At 55.2% G+C, this 22356-nt stretch overlaps 1 protein-coding gene across 5 annotated transcripts in view; it reads right to left on the minus strand.

The window, feature by feature from the left end:
- The window catches only part of OTOF (otoferlin), an 89903-nt gene that overhangs the window by 18534 nt on the left and 49013 nt on the right, over positions 1-22356 (minus strand). For all 5 annotated transcript variants that reach the window (XM_060186704.1, XM_060186702.1, XM_060186703.1 and 2 more), the window contains 19 exons: positions 17766-17839; positions 16156-16282; positions 15941-15995; positions 12270-12401; positions 8731-8793; positions 8270-8354; positions 6735-6894; positions 5944-6130; positions 5297-5483; positions 3817-4040; positions 3486-3594; positions 2749-2929; positions 2528-2648; positions 2046-2146; positions 1864-1954; positions 1596-1712; positions 1171-1323; positions 654-843; positions 430-554 (listed from right to left, as the gene is read on the minus strand). In XM_060186704.1, coding sequence (XP_060042687.1) covers positions 430-554; positions 654-843; positions 1171-1323; positions 1596-1712; positions 1864-1954; positions 2046-2146; positions 2528-2648; positions 2749-2929; positions 3486-3594; positions 3817-4040; positions 5297-5483; positions 5944-6130; positions 6735-6894; positions 8270-8354; positions 8731-8793; positions 12270-12401; positions 15941-15995; positions 16156-16282; positions 17766-17839 — 2482 coding nt within the window. The remainder of the gene's footprint in view (positions 1-429; positions 555-653; positions 844-1170; positions 1324-1595; positions 1713-1863; positions 1955-2045; positions 2147-2527; positions 2649-2748; positions 2930-3485; positions 3595-3816; positions 4041-5296; positions 5484-5943; positions 6131-6734; positions 6895-8269; positions 8355-8730; positions 8794-12269; positions 12402-15940; positions 15996-16155; positions 16283-17765; positions 17840-22356) is intronic.

Raw genomic sequence — 22356 nt, forward strand, 5'->3', positions numbered from 1 at the left:
ATCCTTATCCTGGTCCTTGAGCTTTGTGCCATGTGCATTTAACCCGCTGCGCTGCCCCTGGCCCTCTTTTAGCGCTATCCTGCCCCCTTATTTTATTCTGTTAGCGCTACCCTGCCCCCTTATTTTATTCTGTTAGCGCTACCCTGCCCCCTTATTTTATTCTGTTAGCGCACTGCTTGGTGATAGGTAGAACCCAGCCACAGGTAGAGCTGGCACCCACCACGTTGAAGGAAGCTTTGGTGCTGTGCTCTCTTCCACTTGCTCTTTGCCTTTCTGGCTCCATTTAAAAAAGAAAAGAAGAAGAAGGAGAAGGAGGAGAAGAAGAAGCCTCTTCTGCCTAAGGGTCTGGGGGTGCTGGCTAATGTGTTTCTCCAGGTCCCACAAGCATCTTCCTCTCAATGCCAGCGCCCCTCACCCATATCCCCTCACCTCAGTGCACTGACTCTGGTTGATGAAGAAGACTCGGGCGAAGGGGTCCGAGAGACCACTGCTGTCGGCGGCAAAGAGGCTCCGGGCCTGGTACATGTGGGCGCGGAGCTGGAAGGCCTGCTTCTCTGCGGGGAGAGCTGGCTCAGGCGGGGACAGGGCCCGGCAGGCAGCAGCCCCTCACCCTGGGGAGAGCGGGGAGCCAGGACCCACCCTCTCCCACTCACTGGTGTAGACCAGGCTGATGGGTGGGAAGGAGTGCAGACCCAGGCCCTGGGCGGCCTTGACCTCCTCGAAGCCGCAGGGCAGGCCGCACAGGAAGTCCTTGCGCTGCTTGCTGAGGCCCAGCCACAGGTAGACCTCCAGCTTGGCCTGCACCGTCCAGCCCGCTGAGCCGAAGCCACGCTTCCCGGGTAGCTGGGGGAGCGGGGTGGGGGGTGGTCAGCTGCTGGCAGAATGGTGAAGACGGGGCAGGGGGTGGGGCTGGGTGGGGTCAGGGTGGACCATACAGCATGGAGCGGGGTGGGCAGAGTGACCCTATCCCTGTCCTCCTGGTCTACCAGATCTCTGAGGTCTTGTTACGGGGGTGGGGGTGGGGGTAGGAGCACCCCATCTAGTCAGGCCAGCCAGATCTGGGCGGCAGGGGTAGTGCCCCTCAGCCACCGTTTACGTGCTTTGGAAGAAGCCGGCTGCAAACCCGGGCCCCATCCCGCCCCTGTCGCAGCGAGGTCGCGCAGCAGGCACCTTGAGGAAGAGCGTCTTGACCTTGGCGCAGTCCTTGCCCAGCTCCTCGTCCACGATGGAGAAGAGCAGGTCCTTGGAGGGCACCCGCGCGTAGGCCACGCGCTTGTTACTGCTCATCATCCAGATGAACACGTCGGGGATGCTGTGCTGGGGCTGGGGCGCGGGCGGCGGTGAGGGAGGGCTGCTGCCCTGCAAGGGCCTCCTGGGCCCGAGCACCGCCACCCCCACCCCCCACCCCCAATCTCTGGCTGAGGTCCCCAGCCTGCAGAGCCAAAACCCTGTCCTCTGGGATGGAGTGCAGGGCAGGAGACGGGCCTGCTCACGCTTCCCCCTAGCGGCGGCCAGAGGGAGTGCGCCTCCCGGAGGGCAGTTCCAGCCCCACCCGGGCCCCGCACCCCTCCGCGCCCGCCTCACAGAGGGCGCACCTCGTCGGCCAGGAAGCGCAGCTTCTGCAGGAAGTTCTGGCAGAGCCGCAGCTTGTCCCGCACGGTGTGTCGTTTCACCTGCGCCCGCAGGGTCTTGGCCTGCTGCCCCATGCTCTCCTGCGGGGTGCGTTTGCAAGTGGGGCTCAGGCTACCGTGTATGATGGGGGGGGGCTGACCTTGGAGGTCAGGGGCCTCAGAGACATGTCCTCCCCCCTGCCCCAGGCAGCCCGCTGGCGCCCCCTGGCCCTTCCCGGGATGCAGCACTCACCAGCTCCCGCAGGCAGGACTTGAGGCGCTCGCGGTCCAGCCGGGTGCGGGACGCGTGGCCCTGGTCCTTGTCCGCCAGCGAGAGGAAGCGGCTGGGGGGCGTAGGGGCAGGGCTCAGGAGGCCTGCAATGCCCAGCCCGCCTGCTGTCCCCCCGCCCCTCACGCGCCCCGCCCCCCGCTCACTGGCAGCCCCCGCTGAGCTCCTCCAGGACGCCCCGCAGCCGCCGCTCAGGGTAGGACTTCTCGGTTTTGATCATCTCCTGCACGTCGTTGAGGCCTTCCTCCTGGGAGTCGGGCGTGGGGCCATGCTGACACCACTGCTTCCTCAAGAGTCCCCCCCTCCAGGGAACCCCAGGGCCTCTCTCTAGCACCACCCCTTGTCCTGATCTCTTTAGGGGTTCAGCTCCTGCAAGGAACAGCCACTGGGCTGAGGCTTTCTTGGCCCTTGGTGACTCCCAGGGTCCCCCGGGGGTGGGGGTGGGGCGCTAAATGGGGAAGGGGGTGCTGGTGACAGGCAGAGGGATGATCTCTGGGGAGCCCAGGACTAGATGGGCCAGTATCTCAGATTGAATCCTGGGCCCCTGGCCCCCCTGCCCCCTGCTAGGTCCTGGGGAGGGACTGTGACGGGAACCCTTCGCTCCCCTCAACCCAGGCCTAGCTCTGACCAGTTTGTCTGCGATGTGGTCCATGATGTTGGCATTGTACAGGCGGCGGCGCTGGTCAGGCCACCAGCTCCTGATGTAAATGCAGGGCTTGCGTTCCAGGTAGGGCAGGTGGAAGTAGTTCCTGCCGTGGAGTGGGGGGAGGGGGGCTGAGGATAAGGACCCCCAGAGGAGGAGGACAGGGGCGGGCAGGGCCCCACTACCTGCTGGCCTGCCCCACCCACCTGTCAGTGATCTGGGGCCGCATGGCTGGGGTGGAGGAGACTGAGGCCAGGTTCCCTCCTTCATCTATCTCATCATCACTTGAATTCTGGATCAGATCCACTTCCTCCTCGTTCCCAGGCTCTTTCCGGGGCCGTGGCCTCTGGGGCCGAGACAGGCCATCCACCTCATTCCCATAGTTACCTGGCATGGAAAGGGTAAGGGGACCTGGAGTCCCACCTCCCCAGACCCTTCAGGCCCCATCAGGCCTCCCCAGCCCCCACAGGCAGCCCCCAGGCACCCTCCCAGGCTCTCCTAGCACCACAGGACCTATCAGGCCCCATTAGGCCACGAATGCCCCATCAGCCCCACTCCACTCGGCCCCTAGACCCTCCCAGACCCCCTTGGCCACACCAGGACCCATCAGACCCCCAACCCCAAGTCATGACCCCAGGCTTCACCAAGCCCCCCATTACCCTAACCCACCCCCAGGCCTCTCAGGCCCCACCAGGACTCCTCAGCCCCCTAGCCTCGACTAGGCCTGCCGTGTCGGCTACAGCCCTGGTTTGTGATGTGGAGAGGGGTGACATCAAAGGCCAGGACCTGCCCCCATGTCCACCAGCCCTGCTGAGACCTGGCCAGAACCCTGCAGACGGAGCCCTGGGCAGTCTCGGAATGACCCAACTTCCTGTTTGCTTCACCCCCCCACCCCCACCCCAGTGCTCCTTTCTCCCTCTGGAAGCCCTGCTGTGACCCTCACCTATAGTGACCTCGAAGGTGACAGGCTTGTCCCCGTTCTTCCGGTCTATCATTGAGGCCTCCAGGAAAGCCCCAAATAGAAAGAACTCTTCCATTTTCCCAGTGCAGCTCTGTGGGGACGGCTGGTTAGATCACCCCAGAACCATAGTGGGGACGTGGGGGTCTCCCCTGCTTCTCCCCCAGGCCTCCCAGCTTCAGAGATAAGTGGTCAGGAGTCTCCAGAGGAAGGGCTGGCTGGGTATGGGGACTGGGGCAGAGGCTCTGCTGAGTGGGGGGACAGGTATCCAGGAGGACAGTGTCACCAGAGGCCTAGTGCTGGGGAAGGGCCTCACCTCCGACACAGGCGTGGCCTGTTCCACCTGCACCTCTGTGGAGCTAGTGAGCTCAGGGTTGGAGGCGTCCAGGATCTCCACCGCTAGGCCCAGCATGAGGCGGGCACGGAAGGACACGCCCTCGCCCAGGCCCTCGTTCAGGTCCTGGTGCTCATCTAGCAGCGTGTAATTGCGGGTGGAGCCATACATGTTCACCCAGGCGGGGCCCAACGTGGGCAGGAAGCCTGCGGGCAGGGGCCTGTGTCACACTGGACCCTTGGGGCCTGGGGTGGGGGGGGGCGCGGGCTGCAGAGCTCAGGACCTTAGGCCTTGCTGGGTTTTGCGTCTGTGCCTGTCTGCTGTCCTGAGGGGGGCAGGTGTGGGGCCACTACCCTCCCCCTGCTCTGCCTGTTGAACAGCCTTCCTCCATGAAGCCCTTCCCATGTCTAGGCCCACTTGGGGTTGGCTGTGTCTCATGTCTAGTGTGGACTCAACTTGTCTTTATGTTTTTCTTTTAGAAATGCATTCTGTATATTTCATTTATTTCCTGATTTACTGAGTAGACACTGAGAAATTGAGAGGGGAGGGGATATCGAGAGGGAAAGAGAAAGAGGGACACCTGCAGCCCTGCTTCACCACTTGTGAAGCTTCCTCCTTTGCAGGTGGGAACTGGGGACTTGAACCCAGGTCCCTGCACACAGCAACGTGTGTGTTCAACGGGATGTGCCACTGTCTGGCCCTTGACTTTATGTGGTTTGTTTGCTTCTTATTCTGCTTTGAAAACTTGTATATGTGTGTTGGGGAAAGGAAGAGAGACATGCAGCAGAGCACTGCTCTACTCGTCATGAGGTTCCTTTTGTTTTTATGTGATCCTGGGGATTGAACTTGGGGCCTCAGCCCAGTAATGCATGTGCTCTTCCAGATGAAGCGCCTTCCTGACCTACTGCCTTTTAAAAATTCATAGCATTAAAAAATTGCAGCAGACATCATAAGAGTTATTACTCTAAACTGTGCAGTTGGGTGGTTTTTGACCTTCTAGTTCAACCGTCACTGAATCCTGGAACATTTCTATCCCCCCAAGAAGCCTTTATCTAGGGAGCCAGATATGGTGGTGCACCTGGCTAAGCACAGGGGTTCAAGCCCCTGGTCCCCACATGCAGGGGGAAAGCTTCATGGGTGAAGTAGGGCTGCAGGAGTCTCTCTGTCTCTCCCCCCCTCTCTATCTTCTCCTTCCCTCTCTTTGTATCTAATTAATTAGTTAATTAATTAAAAAATCCTTTCTCTACCTTCATGCCCAACACAGGGCCTGGGTCCCAGGAGGGCCGGTCCCCGTGCCCAGTACACAGACAGCTGCCAGGGAAGCGGTAACACACATATGCAACAAACACATAGGCAGCACACACCGGGCTGCTCTTATTTCTGCCTTCCAGGCAAGGAGATGGATATGGAGGTGAGCTGAGGACTAACAGCTGGGGGTTGGGGCACCTCCCTCCCCACCCACCTTTGTCGCCATCGTTGGAAATCTTGCGCAGGTCGATGAAGTGGGTGCCGATGGCCAAGTCGTTGACCTTGTCTGAGTCCCGGATCTGGACCTTCAGGCGTTTGCAGAGTGGGGGAAACAGGTCTGTGAAGACCACCTGTTCGTTCCACAGTGGCTCGTAGCTGCTCTTCTGCACCGACGTCTTGCCCTGTGGGAGGGGGCGTGTGCGTGTGCGTATGCACAGGTGAGAGCATGTAGTATGTGTGTGTGCACACGTGCACTCAGAAGCTCGGCCACTGTGTAGACATGCGTGTATCTTCATGCACAGACATGCCTGTGTATGTGTCTGCATGTGTGTTGCACGACATCATGATCTGTCTATGCACATGCATGTGTACACACTGCTAACACAAGTGTAACACAAGTGACATGTGTACATGTATGTGAATAGCTCATCCACCCTTCTCCCACCCCAACCTCACAGTCCCCGACCCCTGGGCTCCCCCCTCAGCTTGTGGCCTGACCCGTGTCATCCCCACCCAGGCCCCGCCAGTCGGAGCTCCCCCACCTGTCACTCAGAAGCTTGAATGCCTCCAGGCCTCCAGGGCCACTGTCCTGCACCTCTGATGCCTGTTGCCCCAGGTCCCCACTGCCTTGCACCCCGGTACCTTCTGGCCGGCGAAGAAGACTTGCACATAGGGGTCGACCAGGTCCTTGTTCTCCCCAATGAAGGCCTTCTTCACGTTGGCCATGAGGCTGGTGTTCATGCGGGGCAGGCCCTCTGCCCGATAGATTTTCACGTAGAACCGGGCCCACTGGCGCTCTGTGGGTACCCCCTCGGGAAGCAGCAAGTTCCTGCAGGCGTGGACAGCTCAGGATGTGGTGGCCAGGCCTGGCACCCCCAACTCCTGTCCTAGTTTCAGTCCCTCTGGGTCTGGGACAATGTGTGGTGCAACACTGAGAAGGCCCCCCAAAGCCCTAATATCTTGGGGGAATCTCTCCCACCTTGCTGAGCCTGTTTCCTTCCCTTTGAAATGGGATAGTCACATTTACAGCCTAGGAGAGTGGGGAGGATCTAGTCTGTTCAATTAAGTGTGAGTTTTATAAAGTGTGTGTGTGTGTGTGTGTGTGTGTGCCTGACCTTGGTACTCATCTCCACTCTCAGACATGCTTCTTCCTGGCCTGAGGAAGACAAGGCCCAGACAAGGTCCCAAATGATTTCATTCTCTCTCTTTTTTTTGGGGGGGGGGAGAAAGAGTGAATCCAGGGCTCCAGGCAGGTGCAGTATGTCAAGGGGCTTCCCTCACCCAATTTCCTGTTCTTTTTTGTTTGTCTCAAGAGAGATGAGTGTGCTCTACCTGGCGATTTGTCTCCCAGCCTCCTCTTTGTATTTCTTTTAAGTCCACCCAGGGAGAAGGCAGGGCAGGTCCCAGGGTTCTGGGGAAGGTGGGTGTCTCACCCCTCAATATCATCCTCGTCCGTCTCATTGGCCTTGTGGGGCGTCTTGATGTTGTCGCCCTTTCCCACCACGGCCACGTCACACTTCACGTAGCCCTTCAGTCCGGCTGAGATGTCGTCGGGGTCCGACAGGATGGCCCACTTGTGGTGGAACTGGTGCTCTGCATGTCGAGGGGGGAGCCTGCACCTGAGCCCCCACCTGAGCAGCCCAGAGCCCCCACTGGGCAACACCCCAATCTTGGGGCACCCCAGCCCCAGAGTGACCCTGGCCACCCTAGGACCTAGGACCTAGGACCCTAGGACCCTAGGACCCAGGCCACCATCAGCCCCGGGATAGCCTGCCTCTGGGCCAGGGGTGCAGGGGTCCCCAGCAACACACAGTCACCCAAGGCTATGCCCCAGGTCGCAGTCCTGTGTGTCCTGTGACTCCTGCCTACCAGCTTCCTGCCTGAAGCCCCCCACTTCTCCACCTCCCCACAGCCAGTTCCATCAGCCAGACTGATGGACCTGCAGAGACCCCCCTCTTCACGCCACCCCTTTAGCTCCATCTGGGGGGTCCCAATATTGGAGGTAAAGTCACTGAGCTCAGCTGGGCTCCCCACTGGGCAGAGCTGCTGTTCATTCTGTGTGTCTCCTGCCCCCCTGCCCCTAGGCCTTTGTGAGTGCTGCTCCTGGGGCTCAGCATGCCCCCAGCCCTGCTCCCCACCCTGTGCCAGCTGTAACATCTACTCTTTTTCCCCCCCGCCTCTAGGGTTATTGCTGGGGTTCTGTGTCAGCACTAGGAATCCACCACTTCTGGAGGCCACCCCTCACCCTTTCGCCCCTTTCTATTATACTTGATAAGACAGAAAGAAATTGAGAGGGGAGGGGAGATACAGAAGGAGAAAGATAGACACTGCAGCCCTGTGTCACCACTTGTGAAGCGTCCCCCCTGCAGGTAGGAACCACGGCTTGAAACCAGATCCTTGCTCATGGAGTAAGTGCATTTAACCAGGGTGGACCACCACTCAGGTCCTGTAAAGTCTACTCTTTTACTAAAATGTCACCTCTTCCAGGCAGTCTTCCCTGACCTCCTCAGAGCTGACCCTGCCCCTTTCAATGTTCTCTAGTCAGACCTCCCCCTGCTGCTGTCCATGGTGCTTCCATATGTTGCTGGGGCTTGAACCCAAGGTCTCACACATGATATGGGTGGATGAACAGATAGATGGATAGTGAGGTAGAGAGATGATAAGCATGAGATTGATGGGGTGAGCTACCTCTCAGCCCCCTTGAGGTCAGTGTGACTGTGGGGGCTCCTGGACTCTCCCAGCCTGACCCCACTGCAGGCCACCTGGGTGACTAGGGAGCCCTGGGTCCCTTGGCTGGGCAGGGCATGGGGACAAATGCCCGTGGGCTCCTGGGTCCAGCGGATCACCCCCTACCCACATGTGCGACACCCTGACAGTGAACTGTGCACATGGCTCCACTTTGATTCACGGGCCAGACCGACGGTGGGAGGCCACGCTGCTGGTGCAGACAGACAGCACAGTTACTCACCGGGCTGCAAGTACACGGTCCCTACATCCATCTTGAAGGAGCCCACCAGCGTGCCACTGCGCAGCAGGTTCTTGGAGTGGATGACCTTCCAGGCAGAAGCACTAAGCCCGTCAGCCTGGGGGTGCCTGAGGCTTCCCAGGGGGTGGGGGTGGGGGTGGGTCAACTGGTAGTGTCCTGTCTTTCTTTCAGGGACCCCAGCTCTAGGGGAGCTGCTGAGGCTCAGTCCCTCCTGTCTTGTCCTGTGCTTAGCTGGCTGCCAGGTACGGGAGGGTAGGCTGCACACTGCACAAAGGCATCAGCTACAGGGGTGAGTCCAGGCATGGTCACCTTTTTGTGGTTGGTCCCCCAGCCAGGGGTGGGTGTGGGTGGGTGTCCTAGTCAACTTGGCCCCAAGGCCTAGCAAGAGCTGGTGGCCCTGCCGTGGGGGGACCATCCCCTCCACCCTCCCACCCCCCACTCACCGAGATCTTGATGATCTTGTCGAACATGACATCAGGAGAGACATGGAAGTCAAAGACGAAGTACTGGGGGAGAAAGGACCCAGACCTCCCATTACTGTGGTGTCTGCAGTGATAGTCTCGGTCAGTGTGGGTTCCTCCCTCCCAGCTGGGCCTGTCTGCACCCTAGTCATTTTCTCTGAGCCCCCACATTGGGACAAGCAGATGGCTTTGTGTGGCCTTGGGCAGCACGTGGGGGCTCAGTGCCAGAAAGGGAATGAGGAGGAGGAGGATTTTGGGGGGACAGCAAGAGGGGTCCCGGGGTACAAGAGGAAGAAGAGCTGGTGGTCAGGGCCTTTGGTGGCCAGAGCAGGACACTGAAGCTGTGCCAGTCAAGCTGGAGGAGCAGAACTGGCTGCAGAGATGGAGGTGAGACCAACAAGTGAGGGAGTGGGGGCAACAAGCCCTGTCAGACTGTGAACGGGAGGAGAGAGGGAGGTCTGTGAGAGTGAGGAGAGGCAGAGGTGGATAGATGGACAGACAAATAGCTAGCTCAAGACATGTAGCTAGCTCTACATCATTAGACAGACCAACAGAGACCACAGGCTGATAGGTACATAGGTAGATGATGGATAGATAGGAAGGCAGATAGATGATGGATAAGATAGATAGTCGATAGATAAAGGTGGATGGATAGAGAGATGGACAGATAGTGAGGTAGATGATTGACTTCTAATTCCTGCTCTTCAGCAGACCTGATTTATCACAGTTGCACTCAGAGAGAATGTACTAGAACGGAGCGCCGTATAGTCTAAGGAGGGCCCTCAGGAAAGCTGTGCGTGTGGGCAGCGGACTGCCAGGTTCTCTGGGGTGGAGAAAGAGAAGGATCCAGAGCACAGACGTGCCCCAGGAGCGGGGGTCTTGGCCTGGTCTGTGGTGGACTGGACGTTCTGGGGTTCTGGGAGGGAGGCCCATGGTCACATGAAGACAGGTCTGGAGCTGGGCAGGAGGGCCAAGGCTGGGCCACGTGGCTCCAAGTCCTGCCCATCTGGGGAGTGTCATCTTGCTGAGCTGCACCCCAGAGCTGCCTGTCGCCATGTGCATTGGGGTTCCAGAGCACCCTTCCTTTTGTCAATGACTTAAGGATCTACCATGTCATGCGATTATTCTCACATCTGGTTTTGATTTCTGGAGAAAAAAGAAGGTTCTGGCTCACTGGAAAACCAGCCGGAAGCAGTACAGCCCTGGGGCTGGGGGCCATGCTTCAAGGAACAAGTCCCTAGGGGTTGGGGAAATTTCTGACAGTTTCTCAACAGAGGTCTTTAAACCGTGTGTGTGTGTGTGTGTGTGTGTGTGTGTGTGTGTGTGTGTGTGAGTGTGTGTGAGTGTGAATGTTGTGAGTGTGTGTGCGAGTGTGTGTATGTGTGGAGTGTGTGTGTGTGATTGTGTGTGTGAGTGTGTGTATGTGTGGAGTGTGTGTGTGTGTGTCAGTGTGTGTATGTGTGGAGTGTGTGCGTGAGTGTGTGTGTATGTGTGTGCATTCAGCCCCTGCGGGCAATGCCTGGACACACGTAGGCGGCTACAGCTGGGTGGTTGGCATCTGTGGGTGAAGCCAGAGCTTCTGCCTCATATCCCGCAATGCACAGGACAGTTCCCTCAGCTGGGCAAGGCCTGGCCCTAGGCAGCCAGTGTTCTGAGCTGGAGAAGCCTGGGCTTGGTGGAGACAGGAAGTGAGCTAATTGAAGCTGCCTGGGTCTGTGAGGAAACTCTCAGATGTGGTCAGGGGCAGACTGAAGAAGGCGCAGACAAAAGAGGGGCGCATAGCTGTAGAGGGTATAAACATGGGGCTTCGGAAGTGACCTCTGGGCTGGAAGCAAGAGGCGGCCCGGTGACAGGGCAGAGACTGCCATCTTTGCACCCCCCATGATGCCAAGCACAGCTGGGTGTGCACTCAGCCAAGACAGCTAGGTGGTGCGGGTACAGGCCAGGCTGGGGGCTGTGTCACAGAGGTGCTGCCTGGAGTCTGCAGGCTCAGGGAGAGAGCAAGAAGACCCAGCTGCGATTCAAGGAGGTTACTGCCACAGGGAGAGGGGGCTGTGCTGACCTCTGACCCAGCCAGTACAAGGAGGGTTGCTCGGTGGGATAGTTGAGCTGGGCTGTGTATGAGTTGCTGGAGAGCTGCAGGGTGGGGAGAGCAGCTCTGTTCCCTGGGAAGGAAGGACTTGAATGAAACCTGAGGTGCAGGGGCCTGGCGCAAGGTGAGCCCTGCCCGGGTCAGGTAACCCTGGAGGGCCGGGGCAGGGCTCCACATCCTCAGGGAACAGGAGAGTCTTATCTAGGATGAAGCTTTTCCAGCTGGGTCAGCCTGGGCTTCCTGACTTCTGAGAAGTCTGTCCCATAAGCCTGGGGCAGGGAGGTATTTTGAGCAGGAGTCCCAGCCCCTGCTGGCCTGTGGCTAACCAAGGTGCCTGCAAGCCCGCTGTGCTCTGTCAGCTCTGTGTGGTCTGGGGCAAGAACCTTCTCACCCTTGGTCTCATTCTCTTCCTCTGTGAGATTGTGAGATGGGAGATAGAGCTAAAAGGCCTCTGAGGTTCTTCAAGCTTGATGTGACCTCAAATGGCTGCAAAGAGCAGGCTAGGAAGTGGGTTTTTCTCTCTTGTACCCCAAGGGTGAAGACCAGTGCTCTGAAAGGTGTCTGCTGCCCTCTGTGAGCACAGCCAGTGAGGCTGGGGGATGTGATCTGGAGGTTCCAGCAGCCATGATGGTAGTCATGATGGAAACCATGGTGGAAGCCATGATGGCAGCCATGGCAGCTATAATGGAAGCCATGATGGTAGTCATGATGGAAGCCATGATGGAAGCCTTGATGGCAGCCATGGCACCTATAATGGAAGCCATGATGGTAGTCATGATGGAAGCCATGATGGCAGCCATGGCAGCTATAATGGAAGCTATGATGGTAGTCATGAGGGAAGCCATGACAGAAGCCATGATGGCAGCCATGGCAGCTATAATGAAAGCCATGATGGTAGTCATGATGGAAGCCATAATGGCAACCCAAAAGAGCTCAGCTCCCAGTCAGGACCTCTCTTGGAGCCTTGATGTCCCCTGATGTAAGGTGTGATCAAGGCAAACTCTGACGGTTTTAAGTCCGAAGGGAGGCTGTGCCTCAAGCCCTGAGAAGGAGTGCCTGGGGAGATAGCTCACTGTGTTAGAGCACAGGACTTCCATGCCCAAGGGTCCAGATTTCATCTGTGGCACTGATGTCGTATATACTCTGGTCTCTCCTCATAAAGATAAATAGGTTAAGTCTTACAAAGGAGGAGTATGCCTGGTACCCACCAAGTGCTCACTGATGGTCTCACTGGATGGCACCAGGCCTGGGTTTCAGAGGAGTGGCTCAGCAGGCCTATATGCAGGGGTCTGTGGTCAGGTGGTCATGGTCACCCCAGGGCAAGACTTTTGTGCCCCTTGCCCTTGAACCTGCTTTAATTAATTGGCACCAGGTAGAGAGGGGGCCCAGCTCCTGCCACATTCTGGGATGCCACATTCCTAGCACTGACCTCATTGTAGTAAGGGCAGTTAGTGGACTCCTTCATGGATGTGTACTTCTTGTCGTCGCCCACCTCCACGCACACCACAGGGTCCATGTTCAAGCCCACCAGCTGCCGGGCCTCGATCACTGTGATGCTGACCTGGAGGTGAAGGGGAATCCGTTGAGCCTTGGAACGTTGCCTGCCTGAGTGGGACCCGAGCTGCAGGCTGGAGGGTGCAGGAGGCAACTCTGGGCTTGGGCAGTGCTAGCAGTCTCTAACCTGGGGGGCCTTTCCCTTCCGAGCCCCTGTTCTCAGTTATCCAGTTACCTAGGTAATCACCAAGTCAGTGTGACCTGGAATCAGGGGGTGAGGTATGGGGCTGGCAAGGACACATTCCTGGCAAGTTAGGCCAGTGCTCCCCCATCACCCCACCTCCAGGCTCTCCCCTAGCCTCGCTGGCTCTGCTCACAGAGGGCAGCAAACCCCTTCCCAGGCTTTGTGTGCCCAGGAATTAAGTCTCCACTAATGTGCACTTACTTTCCTGGCCCTTACAATGAGCAGTTCTCATTTTAAGCTTGCAGACTTCTGCTGTGTACACTTTTATGCAGCACTGGAACTTGAACCCAGGATCTCACACATGTACGTGTTTTACCACTAAACTGCCTCCTTGGTCCAATTAAATACATTTAAAAAAAAGTTCTTAGAATGAAATAGAGAGAGAGAGAAGAGCGGAGGAGGGAGAGTGAGAGAGAGAGAATCACTGCCCCACCATCCACAGAGCTTCCTTCAGCTGTAGCTCTCGTGCAGAGCTTTGCGGGGCTTGACACCCCCCCCCCCCCATGCTGTGTGGAATTTGGAATCTGGCCTGCTTTTGCTTTGCTTGGTCCCCTATACCCAGTTTTTTTTTTGTCAGTTGGTTGGTTGGTTGGTTGAATGGTTTGTTTGAATGCCTGGTGGGTGAGGTTCTGGGGCCTGCCTGAGCCCCCGTTTTCTGGCTCGCTGCTTGTAGGGTGTGTACATGAGATTCTGCTACCAGAATCTTCTATGCTTGGAAATCCCTTCACAGTGGCTCATTCATTTAGCAAATATGTGCAAATACATGCAAATATCGTCATCCTACTCATATATATAGGTCTTCTCTATTATTTATATGTAAAGACATATGCATGTTTATGGATATATATATGTACACACACACACACACAGATGTGTATGCATCTTGAACGCTAATTTTAACGCATCAGTTCTTGCTTGAATTTGGAGGTGTTGGGCTCCACTATGGTGACTATTTTAAAAGAGAAAGAGGCAGTCCAGGAAGTGGCAGGGTGCCTAGAGTGTTAGTCTTGAAAGCATGAGATCTTGAGTTCAATACCCTGCATCAGGTGCGACAGAGTGATGCTCTGGTTTGTGTCCTCCCCCACCCCTGGTGATAATAAATAAGTTAAAATATTTTTAAACAAATAAAGCAGAAGGAGGTCTGGGTGGTAGCACAGCGTGTTAAGCGCACATGACACAACATGCAAGGACTGGCGTAAGGATACCAGTTCGAGCCCCCAGCTCCCCACCTGCAGGGGAGTCGCTTCGCAAGTGGTGAAGCAGGTCTGTAGGTGTCTATCTTTCTTTCCCCCTTTCTGTCTTCCCCTCTTCTGTCAATTTCTATCTGTCCTATCCAACAACAACAACAAAAGCTATGACAACAATAACAATGACAACCACAACAAGGGTAACAAAATGGGAAAAATGGCCTCCAGGAGCAGTGGATTCATAGTGCAGGCACCAAGCCCCAGCGATAACCTGGAGGAAAAACAAAACAAAAAACCAAAAAACCCACAAATAAAGCAGAAGGCACAAGATGTGGGCGTGATGCTGAGCTGGCTGTGAGTCCAGGCACATCCCCAGCGATGGCAGCAGGTGACCCACAGACTCACTAAGTCCCCTTTTCCATAGCTCTGCATGAGACCCACCTACCCATGAAGTGGCTAAGAAAGAATGCCTCAGAGTGCCCCACGCACAGCACCTGCTCCCTGACGTGTGCACCATAGATAAGATGACGTCTGACTAGAACAGTGAAACAGCTGGGCTTTCAAGTAGGCAGTGCCTGGTCCATGTTTGCAATTGCTTCCTCTGACTTGCTAGACTACACATCTTAACGAAGTGACCTTTCCTAAATGTGACATCTACTGTGTCCACCACAGTCCTGTAGGTATCTTGAAAGTGACAAAAATCTACACATCAAAACTAACAGTGTTAAGAAAATATAGGAACCCCAATGTCACCAAGGAAGTAAGTCTGCGGAACTGGAGATGGAGCATTTGCTCAGTCAAGTGGCACTCGAATGTGAGAGCCAGTTTTGGAAGTCCCAAAGGGAATGGAGCCCTGAGGCTTTTTTTTTTTTTTTTGCCTGAGGACATCACAGACTGAATGAAAACAAACTGTTGTTCAGATTAAGGGACACAAGATGTGGCCTTGACTTAACATGTTCAGATGCACCTGGTGCCAGCAAGGTACTGTGAGGTGGGGCTGTCCTTACAGATGGGCTGAGGGCACAGGGCTGGGAAATGGTCCCTCTGGGTACACCCAAGCTCTGGAACTAGGGCAGCAGGCACAAAGGCAGCCAGGGGGCACTTTTGAAGGCATTGTCCCGTTGGCCAGCCAGCATGCCCGCTCAGTGCCAGGGAGGCCCAGTGACCTCCAGTTGGGTCCTGGCACCCAAGGCAGGTGGAGACCCAAGGCCTTTCCTTCTTCCTGTTTATAAAGAGGCACTGGGTGCCCTGGGCTTGTCCACTCGTCAGCTGTGACTCGTGTTAGTGTGAGTCAGTCTCTCTGGCTCAGATCAGCTGCGGGAGAAGAAAAAGGATGGAGGATGTTGGCCCTGTGAGGTGCGGACAGACTCCAGGCTGGGGGTGGGGTTGCCTGGGGCTCGGCTGCCCGGTGTGACTGTTCCAGCAGTGACTATCCTACTTGCACTGCGGCCACTTGAATGTTGTCGTCATTCTGTCTTTGGTTTTAGAAACAGCTGAATGAAAAAAGTTAAATGTTAATTCTAGAAACTATGGAGACAAACAAACAAACAAACAAAAAAAACTCTGTCAATATTCTCATCATTTATAGAAAACCAAGAACCAATACTGATGTTGCTCCTAGCTTTAAAATAATATAAAATGACAATTTAAAAAATACACTACACACTTTTCTGCAGAGAATTAAAAATACAGGAACACTGTATGTGTGTTTCTTTTTGATATCTTCACACTTTTCCTAGTGTACTTGTTCTCTCTCTCTTTTAATTTTCTTTTTATTTTTTTTTTTTGGTAGAAACAGAACTTGGCTGACAAGGAGGAAATAGGAAGGAGAGAGAAAGAGATATACCTACACCCTTGTCTCACCTCTTGGAAGAAGCTTGCCTCCTGCAGGGTTAGGGGTAGGGAGTTTGAACCTTTTGCCTGGGCCCCTCTCTCACTCTCTGAAGCTCGTGCTGTACACAGACCCAGAGGGCTTTGGCCGGCACAAGTAGAGCTTCAACTTCTCTTTGGGTCTTTGTCTCCCCACTCAAGACACTCCCACGAGTACCTCCTGGAACAAGCTCCATTGTGGGCACTTCTTCAGCTTGTGATATAGGACCCCCGGATCAGGCCTCCACATCAATGTCCATAATGATGTTAGACCTCCCTCCACCTCCCCTGGCAGAGCCTGCCTACCTGGTAATCCATAGGCCGCCCAGCACTTGGCTCCATCTTAATGTCCGGCTTGGAGCTGCGGAGGAGAATTCACAGTCAGGCCTGGTGTGGGACCACTCACAGGGCTCAGTGGAAGCTGTCCATGGGCTCTGATTCCCACTCAAATCCCAAGCCCAGACTGGGCATTGATGAATGGGCTGGAGGCATGTGGGGATGCAGGGCTCCTGCCTACTCACCGCTTGTTGGAGACATTGGTGGTGAGAGCTGTGACTGAGGCTAGAGACACGGAGTCCGGGTCCAGCCCGTCCCCCAGCCGAATGGCCAGGCGTTCAAGGTGCTCCATCTCCAGCACTGCTGGTTCATCTGAGGAGGAGGAAAGGCCAGTTAGGTGGACGGGGGGTGCCTGTGTTCCCTCTTGCTCTGGCATCTAGGACTGAAATTCCAGGTCTCCTTGGTTAAGTCCACTTGAGACACTATGGGCTGTATATCTGCAGTGTTTCTACCTAACCTGGACCAGCTATTTTAACTAATCTGTTCTTACTTTTTAAATTTTACTGGGATGTAACTCTTGCTTGTCCGCTACTTACCTAACAACTAAATATTCTCTGTGGAAGAAGTTAGGGAAATGAGAACCCATACTCTCAAAGCAATACATTTCTTTTATTGAGTTTTAACTATGTGCCAGGGACAATGCCAGACACTATATGCACACCCCCTGTCCTCAGTCACATCCTACCCAAATAGGCACTGTTTTCTTGCCACAGACAGGGAAACCAAAGCTGTAAACTAGCTTGTGGGATTTGGACCTAATCTAGTTATTAGTCCAAGGGGAAAAAGAAATGATTCAGAGAAACCACTCATCATCCTCAGCTACCACTAAGAAGGGGAAGGGTACAGCAGGAATTGGCATGGCAGGGAGAAAGGGGAACGAGATCCTGGGGCCGGTGGAGCACTCATGGGGTGCTTGGGAGGACAGCAGGGAGCCCCGTTGGGGAGAATGTGAGCAAAAGGACAATGCTAGGAAGCCATATACAACTCCCCATAGCCACTGTGTTTCCCTGTCTTATGTCTGGCCGCCCTGCCTCCCCTGCAGCTTGCTGATTCAGTCGGGACTGCAGATCAGTGACAGCCCATTCAAGCCTCCCAGGCCCGCTCTGCCTCTTATTCTCAGGACCTTCCTTATCTCTCAGTGGGACAGAGTGAGTCCTGCAATGAACAAGTTTCCTGGGGACTCTGGCTTTCGCCTCCAAAAGGGGATTGAGTCAAACACCATCATTTGGACGCCTCCTGCCTTCTTCATGAGCAGTCTCCAGGCCTCTGTACAGTGAGGACAGAATAGGAGCAAAGCGGGCTGAGGGCACCTTTTTTCAAAGTTTATTTATTTTCCTTTGTTTTTTATTATTGTAGTTGTTGTTGTTATTGATGTCTTCGTTGTTAGATAGGACAGAGAGAAATGGAGAGAGGCGGGGAAGGCAGAGAGGAGGAAAGAAAGATAGACACCTACAGACCTGCTTTACCACCTGTGAAGCGACTCCCCTTAGGTGGGGAGCCGGGGGCTCGAACTGGGATCCTTATGCTGGTCCTTGCGCTTTGTGCCACATACGCTTAACCCACTGCGTTACTGCCCGACTCCTGAGGGCGCCTTCTATAGGCAAGGGGAGATGCTCTGCGGGGGTCTGGACCAAAGATGCTTCACAGCACCTGGTCCCCTGGCAGCCAGTGGGTGGGCAGACCCCGCCCACGTGGCTGTGTTGCCTCATGGCAAGGTGGGGCCGCGTCTACGGAGGGGCGGGGCCTGAGAGTGGCCCCGGGCAGAGACATGGTGGAACAAAGGGCAGCACTCTACCTTGTCTTTGGGGCTCCTCCTTGTGGAGTCGGTTCTTGCCCAGCTTCATGGCTGAGAATACACTCCTCCCGGCTCTGTGGGGGTGAGGGAGGGAGATTTTCCAGGAAGAAGACACACAAACACATGAAAGCAACCCCCAAGAGCACAGGTAATAGGAAAGCAGCTCTACACAACCCCTTACCTGCTGGCCCTGAGACACTGGGGGGAGGCCTCCCAGACTGGGAACCATGAGGGGTAGCTCTACAATGAAGCTGCACTTCTCTCTTCCTTCATGCCACCCAGGAGCAGGTTGGGGCCCCGAATACCGGAGAAGGTGGCCTTCAGCTGGAGTGAAACTTGGGACTTGCCCTAGAGCTCTGCCAGCATCCTAAGCTCATCCTCCCTGTCCCAGAGCCCCACTTCCACTGGAGGAAAGCTAGCAAGACACCCCAAGACAAAGCATCAAGACAGAAAGGCAGGAAGAGGGCTCAGAGGGACAGAGACAGAGGAGGTGGGAAATGTGGTTGAAATTAGCTGCCCAGTCCTCACATGGCCCCAGTCTCCAAAGCTGGCTCATCTTTCCCAACCTCTCTGCACCTTGGGGTCCTCCATGGTCCCCCGTGAAAAGGAGATGGGTCTAATAGCTCCTTTTCTGTACTGGCTTTGAGCCACCCCCGCCCCCTTACCTACAATCTCCAGGAACATATGGCAGACTCCATAGTTCCTTACCTCTTCCTCTGGCTTGATGTGGCCTTGTGCCCCCAGTCCTTACAGTTGGGGGTTGGGGGGGGGGACTGAAGGCAGGGGGCAAGGGTCCTCCCTCTCCCTTCAGGGATGTCCCCGTAGCTGAGCCGTGGTTCCCAGTGCTAGGAGGGACCAGGAGTAGGAACAGCCAGGGGTAAATTGCAGTATTCCATTACCCCATCAATATTGCAGGACTGGACACCTGACTCCCTCCACTTCCCATTCTCCCTCCTCTGGGGTGTGGCCTTCTCATTTCCGCTGGGACTGGGGAGCAGGCTGCAAGGCTGAGCTCACTTGTAGAAGAGCCCACCTACCTAGCCCACCCATGTTAGGTTGTGTGTCTCCTCCAAAGGCTTGACTGTGGCTCCCAAGCCCCCAATCTATATGCTGGGTATGTGGGGTTGGGGGAAACCTTTCTATCTCTAAAGAGATGGCCTAGAAACCATCTACTTGTAGTTAGGGGAGTCAGTTCCAGCTCCAGAGCTTGGTCCTGTCCTAACAGCTACTCTTTACTCTTCATGCTCCAGACAACACATGGAGGTGGGGGTTTGCATCCCAGTGAGCACTACCAAGAGCCACATTTCCCTGAGGCACCCGCTGGGTTTAGGGGACACTATTGTGTGTCTGAATTCCTAAAAAGCCATGAGGCCAGTGAAAAAGGGTGGGGTTAATGCCACGTGTTGGCACTAGCCAGAATCAAAGCCTTGGGACATTACAGCAAGGGGGTGGGGATTTGAAAGGGAAAACCAGTGCTTCTATAATGACCTCTTGAATTCTTTCCCCTTCTGATGAGAGACAACTTCATTCACCAGACGATGTGAGGTCAGCTAATGTTCTCGAGGACTTTGTGGACCTGAGGCTTTTTCTCATTTCATCTCCCCAGCAATCCCTGGGGATGATACTTGTTTCCTATTCAGCCCATGGAAAGGCCGAGGCTCACTGAGCTGGCGTGGAAGAGTCAAATGCCCTTCCCCTGGGCCTGCCAGGTGTCCACCATGCTGTGTGATCACACTTCTCTGGCCATTTGGAATTTGGCCAATGCCTCAAGTCTTGTACCAGCAGGTCTAGGATTGGCCTAGTGCACTGTGCAGCTGTCCTCTGTGAAGAGCCCCTCAAACCATGCCCCTGCTTATGAAGAAGGGGCTCCTTCAAAATGAGATTAAAGGGCTAGGGACATGTGGCAGTGTTAGAGCAGAGGACTTGCAGACCTGAGGTCCCAGAGGCCCCGGGTTCAATCCCAGCACTACTATCACTGAGTGGTGCTCTGATTACCCTCATTCAGCACATTTGGGGAGAAACTGCCCTGTTCTGAAATCTCGGTGATGTCACACTGGGCAGGTCAGGGACCCTTCAGAATCAACCCACTGAGCTGGGAGAGGACTTCCCACCTGCCTGGCTTACGCTGAGCTGCCCTGCTATGGGATTTCTTGACTGGTGGCCTTAAAGGCACAGGTTAAGCCCCTCCTCCATCCCTGCATGAGACAAGAAGTGTGGCCAGGTTGGGCCCTCACTCCACTTCCTGTCTTGTTTACAGGATGCTTCCTACCAAGCCTGGAGCTGAGTCCTCTGGTGGGCTCCATGTTTGACTCACTCCTTGGCCATCCTGGGCCATGCTCATCTTAGAGCCCCCAGTCCTAATCCACATGTGACTGACACATGCCACCACCACAGCCTGTTCTGGCCACACGGTCCCTTTTCTGCCCTCACAGTGCTCTGAGAAGGCAGGCCAAAACCACATGTTTGTGGGAAGAAGCCCCTCACTTCACTCTGGGTACCAGTTCTGCCTCTGACTCTAGGGTGGAGGGAATCATGACTTTCTTAGGCCGGTTCTGAAACCTCGTCCATGTGGAAAACTCTTAGGGTCTCCCTTAGGCTGTTTTGACCCCTGAATTTGAAAGTTGCTTTATTCCTTAAACATATTTGGAAATAAAGAATGAGGCTTCAACAAACATATAACAAACAAATAAAACAACTATACTCATCCAGCTCTTCTCTACCAGACTTGGAAGCAGTTCAGAGGAGAACCTTTTCTTCAGACCCTTCAGAGTTTCAGCATGCCGGGGCTCACTAAGGATGTGCCTCTGTGCTTGGGGGTCGCTCAGGATGATGCGCTGCCCCTTTTAGGGACACACAGGCTGTGCGGGGCCTCTCCTAGTGCCCCTGCCCACACTCCCTGTCTGGCTCACCAGAGGAGCAGGCAGTACCACGTAATTGGCTCCCACTGCCCTCTGCCCGAACTGCCTGGTTCATTTGCTTTGTTGTCAGGAGAGAACAGTGCCTGCCTGCCTGCCAGAAACAGGGCCTGTGGTTCTCTGCACTGTTGAACTAGCTACATTTTCAAAGCGCTGGGCATGCTCTCCCAGAGAGGGTTAGTCCCCTTCTTCCCTATTCCCCAGAGACAGGACACTTCATCACTGCTCCTGGGATGGTGACTACCACTTACTTTCAAATACCTTCCCACATCTGGCAGAACAGGCTGACCCTTCTGGGGGGGATGCTGCCTCCAAACTGACCTGAGCATGTGCCTTCCTCCACCAGGAGGTCTGGGGGACCCCTGTGTCCTTGGCCCCCGGGGAATGCAGGAGAGCTGGCTCCTCAGCTATTTCTGAGGCCCAGTTCCTTGCAAGGTTCAAGCAAATGAGATTTCCAGTATCAACAAAGCAGCCTGACCCATCACAGCTGCTGAGGGGAAGGAGGCTTCGCTTTCCATCTTGAGTTTTTTTGTTTGTATTTTACATAGAGAGATGGCAGAGAGGCAGAGTACCAAAATTGCCTTCAATGCGATGAGGGCCAGGCTTGTACCTGTGTACACACATGGCAAAACTGCCTTGATTCTCTTTATTTTACTTTTGTTTTTTTATTTTGGGGGTGATTCAAGCTGCTTTGGTTCTTAATGTTTTCCCTCCTGCCCCACCTCGTCAATCACTCAGACACTGCCAACTGTTTCCCCCACTATCTTTATCTCCGGGCTTAGGAGTTTCAGCATGTTTTCATCGCCTTTCAGAACTCTCCACCTCCTGCCCTTCCAGTCACGGGCATGCTCTGCTCACTGGAATAAGAATCCTGAGTGCCAGAAGCTGACTCTGTCACAAGCATTCACTGGAGACATTGAGGAGACAGGCCGAGTCACGCTAGGACATGGCTCTGCCTGTGCACCTACTGTGTCCTTGCACTTGAGGCACCTCTCAGGCACCACCAGTGGGATCTGAGTCCTTGACGGACAAACTAGGAGGGGATGGAGATCAAGAAGGACATTAGGGGCACCCCAAACTCAGTCAGGGAACTCGGGGTTGCACTTACATCTAAGAGTTCACTCCAAAACTTGAACCCTTAATCCCTCCTCCTAAAAGGGGCCCCAGCACCCCTCACTCCACCCGTAGGAATCAGCACCCCTCCAGGCCTGCCCGGCCATGCTCTTAGGCTTCTTCCCTCCCTGAACCTGGAAACACCCTCCCCCGCCTCCACGTTGCCTTGTAAATGTGTTTTTGCTCTTGTGTAACCAGCTGGGACAGGAACTCAGCGAGATTTGTTAGAGCAAAGAAAGAGGCTGTGAGTTCTGGGGTCTTCTCTCTCTCTCTCTCTCCCTCCCTCTCCCTCTCTCCCTCCCTCTCCCTCTCTCCCTACCTCTCTCCCTTTCTCTCTCTCTCTCTCTCTCTGTCTCTCCCCCCCCTTCTTGTTAGAGCTTTCTGCATCCATATGATCCCACTGGCCCTGGAGGGCATTGTTCTTTCCTTTGAACGTCAGATGGAGAGAGGCAGAGAGAGGAGAGACACCATAGCCAGGCAGCCTCTCTTGTGCAGGGCTAGGGGCTCAAACCCAGGCCCTTGAGTATGGTAAAGAGTATGCCATGCTGGCCAGGTGAGCCAGC

This window comes from Erinaceus europaeus, chromosome 3, assembly GCF_950295315.1.
Source record: "Erinaceus europaeus chromosome 3, mEriEur2.1, whole genome shotgun sequence".
Taxonomy (NCBI): Eukaryota; Metazoa; Chordata; class Mammalia; order Eulipotyphla; family Erinaceidae; genus Erinaceus; species Erinaceus europaeus.